The sequence below is a fragment of the Schistocerca gregaria genome, chromosome 8 (assembly GCF_023897955.1).
Source record: "Schistocerca gregaria isolate iqSchGreg1 chromosome 8, iqSchGreg1.2, whole genome shotgun sequence".
Classification (NCBI taxonomy): Eukaryota; Metazoa; Arthropoda; class Insecta; order Orthoptera; family Acrididae; genus Schistocerca; species Schistocerca gregaria.
Window position 1 is genome coordinate 474215281 of NC_064927.1, and position 11766 is coordinate 474227046.

The 11766-nt window shown below is 39.5% G+C and overlaps 1 protein-coding gene across 1 annotated transcript in view; it reads right to left on the reverse strand.

The window, feature by feature from the left end:
• Nucleotides 1-11261, reverse strand: part of LOC126284411 (integrator complex subunit 2) — a 94253-nt gene extending 82992 nt beyond the window's left edge. The window contains exons 1-3 of the mRNA XM_049983323.1: nt 10327-11261; nt 10116-10254; nt 9727-9949 (exon numbers count right to left, since the gene is read on the reverse strand). Of these exons, the coding sequence (XP_049839280.1) occupies nt 9727-9949; nt 10116-10254; nt 10327-10610 (646 nt within the window). The 5' untranslated portion in view covers nt 10611-11261. The remainder of the gene's footprint in view (nt 1-9726; nt 9950-10115; nt 10255-10326) is intronic.
• Nucleotides 11262-11766: the final 505 nt, after the last annotated feature.

Consider the following 11766-nt stretch of genomic DNA (forward strand, 5'->3'; position numbering starts at 1 on the left):
TAAGGCAGTTTGTACCACCACAAATTCACGAAGAATGTCCAGATAGCGTGATGCAGTAATCATTTCGGATCTGAAAAATGGGCCAATGATTTCTTTGGAAGAAATGGCGGACAGACCAGTACTTTTTGAGGATGCAGGAACGATGGGACTGCAACATGGGGCTTTTCGGTTCCCCATATGTGCCAGTTCTGTTTATTGACGAAGCCGTCCAGGTAAAAATAAGCTTTGTCAGTAAACCAAATGCTGCCCACATGCATATCACCGTCATCAATCCTGTGCACTATATCATTAGCGAATGTCGCTCGCGCAGCAATGGTAGCGGCGCTGAGGTGTTGCCGCGTTTGAATTTTGTATGGATAGAGGTGTAAACTCTGGCACATGAGACGATACGTGGACGTTCGCATCATTTGGACCGCAGCTGCAACACGGCGAATGGAAACCCGAGGCCGCTGTTGGATCACCTGCTGCACTAGCTGCGCGTTGCCCTCTGTGGTTGCCGTACGTGGTCGCCCTACCTTTCCAGCACGTTCATCCGTCACGTCCCCAGCCCATCGAAATTTTTCAAACAGATCCTTTATTGTATCGCTTTTCGGTCCTTTGGCTACCTCCGTTGAAAACTTCGTCTTGTTGCAACAACACTGTGTTCTAGGCGGTGGAATTCCAACACCAGAAAAATCCTCTGCTCTAAGGAATAAACCATGTTGTCCACAGCACACTTGCACGTTGTGAACAGCACACGCTTACAGCAGAAAGACGACGTACAGAATGGCGCACCCACAGACTGCGTTTCTTCTATATCTTTCACATCACTTGCTGCGCCATCTGTTGTTGAAAATTGTAACTACTGTAATTTCGAAAGTTTGTCCGCCTGAAAATGTACTGTTGTCCCAAGCATATTGCAACAAACGGTGTATTTCTATCGCTGCTCGTTTAGTTTGTATTGCCGTTTCAAATATACCGGTCATTTTTGAAACACCCTGTAAGCACTGCAAACATAAACATAAAGATTTCGTGAGCATTTTATGTAAAGAGGCACTGAATGTTTTGATTATATAAAAACCCAATATTAATAGTAATTTCTCAGCAGGTATATACATGGGAATCAAACTGTTACTACAGCTTTCTGAACACAGCCCTCTCAACAGCACAAACCAGTTTCTTTCCTCTCTCTGAAATGCACAGCACTAGTTGAAAAAGGCAATAGATACAATGACTTTAATAAAATAACTTTCTGTCTGGCAAATTGCAGGGACAGGAGGCAGTGTTGCCATGTGTAACCAATCACATTACACACGTCTCTGCATTTACAAAACAGGCAACACAACAAACAGGTGTCACTTTAAAAAGAAGTATGATTCTACATCTATATCTATAATCTACAAACCACCATGAGGTGCATGGCAGAGGGCATGTCTCATTGTACCAGTTATTAGGGTTTCTCCCTGTCCATTCACATAAGAAGCACGGGAATGTTTGAATGCCTCAGTGCCTGCAATAACTATTCTAATCTCATCCTCACAATCCCTATGTGAGCAATACAATAGGTAGTACATTCCTAGAATCACCATTTAGAGCCAGTTCTTGAAACTTTATTAACAGACTTTCCTGGGATAGTTTGTGTCTATCTTCAAGAGTTTTCCAGTTCAGTTCCTTCAGTATTTCTGTGACACTCTGCCATGGATTAAACAAACCTGTGACCAATTGCGCCGCCCTTCTATGTATACATGCAATATCCCCTGTTAGTCCTGGTTGGTATGGGTCCCATACAATTTAAGAATATTCTAGGATGGGTCACATGAGTGATTTGTAAGCAGTCTCCTTTGCAGACTGATTGCACATCCCCAATATTCTGCCAACAAACTGAAGTCTACCACCTGATTTACCCATGACTGAATCTATGTGATCATTTCATTTCATATCCCTAGAAAGTGTTACACACAGGTATTTTTATGAGTTGGCCAATTCCAACCATAACTCAATGACATTACAGTCATAGATACTACATATTTTTGATCTGTGAAGTGCAAAATTTTACATTTCTGAACATTTAGAGAAAGTTGCCACATTGAAATCTTATCAAGATCTGAATGAATATGTATGCAGCTTCTTTCAGATAGCACTTCATTATAGATAACTGCATCATCTGCAAAAAGCCTGATCTTACCACTGATATTGCCTGCAAGGTCATTATTATACAATACAAACAGCAATGGTCAAATCACATCCAAAGTTACTTCTGCATCTGATGATGACTCTCCATCCAAGATAACATGCTGTGTCCTCCCTACCAAAAAGTCCTCCATCCAGTCACAAATTTCACTCAATAGCCCATATAATTGTACTTTTGACAATAAGTGCAGATGTGGTATGGAGTCAAATGCTTTTTGGAAATCAAGAAGTCCCGCATCTACTTGGTTGCCTTGACCTTCAGTATGTCACGTGAGAAAAGTGCAAGTTGGGTTTCGCATGATCAATGTTTTCAAAATATGCGCTGGTGGCTTTGAGAAGATCATTCTGTTCAAGCTACATCATTTTGTTTGAGCTCAGAATATGTTCTAAGATTCCACAACAAATCAATGTCAAGTATATTGGATCAGCTGCAAATTCGGTATAGAATCTGACAGGGGTTCCACCAGGGCCTGGAGCTTTGTTCAATGCGATCCATTTCAGCTGTTTCTCAACACCACTGACATTAATACTTATTTCATTCATATTTCCAGTGGTATGAGGATTAAATTGAGGCAATTCTCCTACATTTTTGTTTGTAAAGGATATTTGAAAATGGAGTTAAGTTTTCAGCTTCTGCTTTGGAATCCTCAATTTCAGTTCCTGTCTCATTCGCTAGGGACTGGACACTAACTTTGGTGCCACTAACAACCTTGACATATGAGAGAATTTATTTGGGTTCAATGAACTATCACTTGACAATACTCAGCTACAGTAGTCACTGAAGGCATTATGCATTGCTCTCTTGACACTCAAACATGGTTCATTCAGCATCTCTCTATCTGTAGCCTTACATGTCGTTTCACACTTATTATGCAGTAATCTCTGTTTCTTTAGAAATTTCTTTAAAGTGACTGGACACCATGGAGGGCCCCTCCCATTATGAACTGTACTATTGATTACATATCTACATCTACATCATCATCACTACTCTGCAATTCACATTTAAGTGCTTCGCAGAGGGTTCATCGAACCACAATCGTACTATCTCTCTACTATTCCACTCTCGAACAGCGAGCGGGAAAAACGAACACCTAAACCTTTCTGTTCGAGCTCTGATTTCTCTTATTTTATTTTGATGATCATTCCTACCTATGTAGGTTGGGCTCAACAAAATATTTTCGCATTCGGAAGAGAAAGTTGGTGACTGAAATTTCGTAAAAAGGTCTCGCCGCGACGAAAAACGTCTATGCTGTAATGACTTCCATCCCAACTCTTGTATCATATCTGCCACACTCTCTCCCCTATAACGTGATAATACAAAACGATCTGCCCTTTTTTGCACCCTTTCGATGTCCTCTGTCAATCCCACCTGGTAAGGATCCCACAACGCGCAGCAATATTCTAACAGAGGACGAACGAGTGTAGTGTAAGCTGTCTCTTTAGTGGACTTGTTGCATCTGCCAATGAAACGCAACCTTTGGCTCGCCTTCCCCACAATATTATCTATGTGGTCCTTCCAACTGAAGTTGTTCGTAATTTTAACACCCAGGCACTTAGTTGAATTGACTTCCTTGAGAATTGTACTATTTATCGAGTAATCGAATTCCGACGGATTTCCTTTTGAACTCATGTTGATCATCTAACACTTTTCGTTATTTAGCGTCAACTGCCACCTGACACACCATACAGCAATCTTTTCTAAATCGCTTTGCAACTGATACTGGTCTTCGGATGACCTTACTAGATGGTAAATTACAGCATGATCTGCGAACAATCTAAGAGAACTGCTCAGATTGTCACCCAGGTCATTTATATAGATCAGGAACAGCAGATGTCCCAGGACGCTTCCCTGGGGAACACCTGATATCACTTCAGTTTTACTCGATGATTTGCCATCTATTACTACGAACTGCGACCTTCCTGACAGGAAATCACGAATCCAGTCGCACAACTGAGACGATACCCCATAGCTCCGCAGCTTGATTAGAAGTCGCTTGTGAGGAACGGTGTCAAAAGCTTTCCCGAAATCCAGAAATACGGAATCAACTTGAGATCCCCTGTCGATAGCGGCCATTACTTCGTGCGAATAAAGAGCTAGCTGCGTTGCACAAGAGCGATGTTTTCTGAAGCCATGCTGATTACGTGTCAATAGATCGTTCCCTTCGAGGTGATTCATAATGTTTGAATACAGTATATGCTCCAAAACTCTACTGCAAACCGACGTCAATGATATAGGTCTGTAGTTAAATGGATTACTCCTACTACCCTTCCTGAACACTGGTGCGACCTGCGCAATTTTCCAATCTGTAGGTACAGATCTATCGGTGAGCGAGCGGTTGTATATGAGTGCTAAGTAGGGAGCTATAGTATCAGCGTAATCTGAAAGGAACCTAATCGGTATACAATCTGGACCTGAAGACTTGCCCGTATCAAGGTATTTAGTTGAATCTGCAGCTTTTAGATTTTACTGATTTATCATCTAAACGAAGTTTAATGGATTCCTTTTAGCACTGATGTGGATGACCACACAGTTTTCATTATTTAGGACCAATTGCAAATCTGTTGCGGAGCCCTATGTTCAACTATGAGTGCTGAATGGTGCAGTCCAAAGCACTTGTGGCTGCACGAACAATGTACTATGTCAAAGATCCGCCACAGAGTGCTGCTTATCCTACTGTACAGGACACGCACGTCTCAGACCTCCAACTTCTGTAAGAAGGTATAGACGTTCAATACTGTCACTTACTCACCGCTTCATCATCCTTAAGCACCTTCCTTAGATTCACATGACAGAAGTGAGCCAACAGACAACCAGCTTCGCCATTTGAGATGTTTGTTTCCAGGCACCGAACATAACAATCTGCGTTTTATTAAACTCACTTATGTCAGGGAATTTCCCCAATTGCAGCTCATGATGTCACTATACTGATTCCCTATGTGTGTACGCTCCACTTACAGACCTTCCACACTGCATTATGTGCCTGTAATACCACTAGGTGGCATTGAATCTTGCAGTGGGCAGTGGTCATAATGTTTTGGCTCATCAGTGAAATGATACGGTGAAATACCCTGAAGACTTCCAAGAAGACTCCAATAATCCCAAAGCCACAAAGGACAGGTGATGACAGATGTGAATTTTGCTGAACAGTCAGTTCTGAAACTCATGGTTGCACAATACTGACAAGGATTATTTACATAAGAATGGCAGGACTGGTAGAAACCAATCTTGGGGTAGATAAATTTATGCTTGGGAGAAATTTAGGAACATTTGAGGCAACACTAACCCCTTTGATACACCCTGAAATATAGACTGAAGGAGGAAGGCAGGAAGGAACATTAGGGTTAAGGTTCCAACAATATTGAAGTCAGAGGCAGAGCACATGCTCAGAATGTTTCAGGGATGGGTGAGGGTAACAGATGTGCCCTTTCATACATATCTATGTAGTGCATGGTCAAATACTCTTTTAAACTTGAGCCAGAGTTCCTCTACATACTCCTGCCCTGTGCTGAAAGTTTGAAGTTACTCATTGAGATATAGCACTACTAATTTTTTATCTAGTTTACCTAAAATACATATCTTTCTGCTTGTTTCAGCTGTCCTTTGCACTTTGGTAATCATTGTTACCACAATCACACCTAGAGACTGGGGTTCGTAACTGTCTGTTCTAGATAGTTTTCAGAGGAGGCATTTACTCAGGTTACATTGATGTCTTTTCACACCCATCACTAACAAAACTGTAATTTTCCCAATTAACTGCTGGATGATTAAAGTCTCCACTGATGGTTACAGTATGATTGGGGAAATTATGTGCAAGTGAATTGAGGTTTTCTCTAAATTTTTCGGTTACATTAGGGGTTGAGTCAGGTGGGCAATAGAAGGTCCCAATTATCATTTTATGCCCACCCCTGATACTGAATCTTGCCCAAATAATCTCACAAGGAGTTTCTGTTTTTACTTCGGCGGATTTGAGTTTCTTGTCTTCAGCAACAAATACACCACCTCCATTTTCCATGATTGGCTGGCGGCTGAACCTAACCACTTGATTCTTTCAAAAGTCAATCATAAAGTTATTTAAAATGAAGAAAAGCTCTTTTCTAAGTTGGTTAAGCGCACTTACGTTGTCCATGGTTGTTGCAATGCATGACGATGTTGGTAACACCTTTTGTTTGAATGGTGAGAACTGGATACGAAAAATCGTGAGTCAGTTGTTGGTAGCCAATTAGAATTCTTGTTCATAATTTCCTATGGGGTGAACATAAGTTAGCTGGCATGTTATTCTATTAGGTTAGAAGATGACCAAATTGTCAGAATTTTTGGCAAAATCACTAAAATATACAAGTAGATTACCACACTGATGAATAAATTTCTTGTGCTATTTACACATCAATCTATTACAGCAATTGTAATTTTGTGTCGAGACTCATTTGCTTTGACAGTTCACAAGCAGATTATCACATTCTAATCGAACTTAGGCCTGAGGCTATGCTATGTGTCAATCTGTCAGCAGATTTCATTTTCTTCCAATCAGATCGTTGGTTTTGCCAACTCACAACCAAGCCTCAAGATGTGCTACAGGTCAGTCTCTCATAACATTTAGCTTTTTTTCCAGTCACCAATGAAATATGAAATCCACTAACCAGTCTTAAAATGCATAATAACTAGATCAGTAAAAGCTATTCTGGTATTCTCTATACTGAAAACAAATGTAAACAACTTGTACCTTCTGCCAAAAAAAATCACGATGTTCAGCAATTCTCACTGGGTACCATATACTATGCCCAATTGGTTGTGAGCAACAACATCAGCGCACAAATGCAAGAGCTAACGACACAGCAAGTTGCATTTTGGCTTACAAGCTTCAACAAAGCCAAAACTGACAATCATGAGGTGTATTTCATAAAAAATCTGTCCATTTGCAACACATATCCATTGCTTGGTCATTTCCAGACCAGATTTCAGCCCAATAATGGGGCTATGCTTGTAAAAGATTAATAAATCATAATCTTTTGCAGTTGCAACTGCTATTGTCATAACATGTATAGGCACACAGAGATATGGAGATGGCACACAATGACTTCAGGTTGCTCAGAAATATTCGTTTTTGGAAAACTGTGCTACTGTTCCCAGAGTTTGAGATTTACAACTATTAATAATCCTACAGGTTTGAAATATCATCTTACTGAAAAAGTTTTTAAACTCAGGACTATCTTTACTAGTCATGTGTTGCAACTGACAACAAAAGTTAAAGTACTTGCAAGTGTCAATGTCAGCTGCTCTAATTTGTGTCTACACCTATATCTCTATTCATATTGTGCAAACCACTGTGAAGTGCAAGGCAGAGCATATTTCCCACTATACCATGTATTGAGGTTTCTACCGATACCACTTGCATAAGAAGTGCTAGAAGAGTTACTGCTTAAATCCCTCTGTACACACTGGAATTAGTTGAATATTGTCCTTGTGTTCCCTACAGGAATTATATGTAGGGGACTACAGTACACTTCTAGATTCCTCACTTAATTTTGTTCTTAAAGCATTGTTAAGTAGTGTTGAAACAGTTGGCAGCCACAGTTTTGACACAACCACAACTCACACACATGACCTGTCTCTGGCCACTGCAGCTCTCTTCTTTCCTGTGTTTCATCTTCTGCATTAAAAAATAAATAAATAAAATATTATGTCTGGGTACAGTTGCCAGAGACAGTGGTCATGTGCATGTGAGTTGTGCTTCTGCTAATGTGTATGTTTTCTACTTCAGAAAGAAGCCTTTTGGCTGATAGGGGAAACGTGTAGCAGTCTTTTCATTATGCCAGTATGCACCTCCCAGTCTCCTGTAAATGGTGAGCAATAATCTATCATTTTAATTAACAAACACTGGTTTATTATTAGGTCAAATGCTTTTTGGAAGCTCATCTCAAACCATGGTTTTCAATATGTAGCATGAGAAGAGCAAGAATTGGAAACTGCATAACCAATGTTTTCAGAATCCATGATGATTGACATGCAGTAGGTCATTTTGTTCAAGATACCACATTATGTTTAATCTACATAAATGAGATAACGAGTGCTACCATCCTTGTAGACATGTATGATCTGTGCATTCCTCCAATCAATGTTACAAGTTTTTGACAAGTATTATCTCCTGTGTCCATTGCTCATGGTCTTGCGGTAGCATTCTCATTCCCGAGCATGGGGTCCTGGTTTAATACCAGCGGGGTCAGGGATTTTCACCTGCCCTGAGATGACTGGGTGTTGTGTTGTCTTCATCATCATCATCATTCACCCCCATTATGATCCGAGGAAGGTAACAGCAAATCACCTCCACTAGGGCCTTGCCTAGTACGGCAGTGTGGGTCTCCCACATCGTTCCCCTATGCTCTGTCAAGAAGCATGGGACTTCATTTACATTATCTGCTATAAGAAAACGGGACAGGTTTTTTTTTTAATCCTAAAAATGATGTTCCATTTTACATAGATATAGTGGAAATGAATGTCTCTGCTTATGATGCTAATCTGTTGGATGTGTATCAAAAGAAGTTGACAAAAACATGAACTGAAAATCAAACACTATGGACTGTCTACACATATAACGTCTGCTTTGTGAAAAATGCTGATACTGATCAAAATAAATTTTACTTTATATACTGTAGTTTCATTCATCAATACCATACATAATATTTTGGGGCACAACAACAATTATAAATGAAGCGTTCATGTGCAGAAGTGAGCAGTAATAAGCCACTTTTTTTTTACAAGAATTATTGAATGAGACACAAGAAGAAGAATTAGGGCAGGGGGAGGCCTGATGAGGGGGAGAGACGGAGGATGGGGGGGGGGGAGAGGGGGGGAGAGAGAGAGAGAGAGAGAGAGAGAGAGAGAGAGAGAGAGAGAGAGAGAGAGAGAGTGTAAAAACAAGGAGGATGTTCCTTCGTCAATGATTTAGCATACACATGTTAGGCAGGTGAAAAAGGTCACAAAGTGTCACCATGTTAGCTGTATTTCCATCAAGAAAATGTACCAGTTTAGTAAACTGTTTACCACATTCTATATCACTGAAGGATATATGAAAAATGTAAGAGTAACATGAAAATAACTTACTGTAACTTGTTTTCACATTAGCAACTGCATGGAATAAAGAGGAATATTCTATGCAAGTCATCGGCTTTGATTAGTGACACAGGAAACATGTGACAAATAATATAATGACTAATGTGATGTTAGTAGTGATTTTTCAAGTGGGCTAAGCTGCAGATAAGTTTGTCCCAACAACCAGTATATTTTTGCTTTCACATTAATTGGCATCACCAACTAACAACAAAACTGCGAATAAATGTATCAAAAGGTGAGATGACAGCAGTCATTAATATTACTTTACTGGCCAAAGCCAACACCTCATATCAAATGTTCTTCTTGGCCCATTGCATGCACTTTAGACCACTGCCAAGCCAACAGCATATACTACTACCATACTTTAAATGTAGTAAAAAGCTCCACTACGAAAAAGTTTGCAGTACACTGTGCAGGATTAAAAGATGAGGAGTAACTCTAATACACACCTTCTCTGAAGCAGTCTGGTGAATTTGCAACTATCCAACAAATGATTTCGGGGCCATTCTTAATGTGTAAAAGTGTTTCCACAATATCCAAAGTATTTAAGACTGCTGGAAGTTCTGCAAGTGCAATGCAAATTACATCACAGACTTCCTCAATGTATACAGCATTGTCAAATAAATCAGAATGTTTTACATAAAAGTCTGGTCCCCGTTGTTGCTCATGAATCTGTCAAGAATACGAGAATAAGATGTACAAATCATTCTTGGAGTCAATTAATAGCAGTCAAAAGAAAATTTTTGCACTGATTCAAAAACAAGCGTTAAAACATTTTTAACCCTATCAGCGAATGGCAATGTTATTTTAATGTTGTAATAGTGGAGGAGGAAACTACCTGTGACGATATGAACAACAATTCACTCAGTACAAGCCGGAGTCTTCGAGTTGAGTCGCTGCGCTCGAATTCCAGTGCCAGCCCATTTTGTAGTGACTGAATAAGTATGCTATCCGATTGAGAACTTCCCAACTTCTGCCTGAGGATATTATTTCATGTCAGTTATGTCTCATCAACGAACATTAATGCAAGAATGTTATCAACTACTTACCTCAATTGTTGCTCTTTTTTTACGTCACTCTCCAATGCATGAAAATCAATGGATAAGAGTGCAACGATGGAGTTGACATGTTCAATCCCCGATAGAAGCGTCAAAATTTCCTTTCTGCCTTCAGCGCAGTCTCTCGTGATGTCATGGGGGGAGATTAAGCTCATTCGTACAAGGCATGGCAGAATAGGTCGGATTTCTTTCGAGGTACATTTTGAAAGTTCAGCTACATCAACGTTCTGAATAGCTTTAAATACTCGTGGAGACACTACAGAGGTGTAATTCATTTTTCAAAAACCTGATCATCAATTACGATAACTTCTCATACACAAACACACAACCACCAACACAACACACTTCCTTCCCTGTTTGTTTACATACACGAAATACTGTAGTGATTTGCTGCACGCCTTAGCATCTCTGGACACTTGTATCGCGACCAAAGATTTTAATTGTAGACATTACTGAATGTTTTGCCCGTCCCCAGTCTGTTGTACTACAGACTCTGTAGTTTTGCCGAAATGCGCAGTGACGATCAAAATAATTGCTGCATCAATCCCCACTATGAAACGTCAGACAGCTTCATACATCATGTTGAAATGTGGGCCTAAGAAGGAAGTGCCAATTAAAAATATGAAAAATGCAGCCCCAAAAGTTTCGAAATCATTGCCGAATAAATTTCAGACGATTTGTGAATTCAAGTCTAATCCTAACTAGAAAATAATATATTCTTTTGTGTTTACAGAGAAATAGGGTTGTAGATAGTTAAAACTTCACACCTCTCTCTTGATTAGATCAAAATAGTTAAAGGCTGTAAAAGGGGCTGACAGCTCGTAAAAGATTTTGACACTTAATTTGCACGAGAAAGAATGCAATGCATTTGAAATTTCCGGGTTACTATAAATTCATGCGGATCGTTTTATAGGACTTCCGAAAAATGGCTCCAAGCACTATGGGACTTAACATCTGAGGTCATCAGTGCACTAGTAACTTACAGTAATAAACTTATTCATCTACAATGTTTTATTGTACATTAGAAACAATGTCTCTAATTTTGTGTTGAGAAATGATATTCATAGCCATAATACTAGAAAAAGAGCGTCTGTAGACGTACCATATCGTAGATTATCAAAATCGCAGAACTCCTACCTAATTATCGGACTAAGGATGTTTAATAGACTAAGTGCTGACTTTAAAGAACTGCCTGTAAATATTTTTAAAGCTAAATTATACAAGCTACTAGTGAACAATCCGTTTTACACCATTGATGAATTTTTTAAAGATGAAAATACCGTATTCTAATGTGTACCTATTTTATGTTTAAACCAATTTACATCGATATAGTAGTTTATGTAGAAATATAAGCTCTTGACTTTGTCTATTGCTGTAACCAGCTGAATGACAATAAAATTTTTATTATTATTATTACTAGACGTAGAGCTA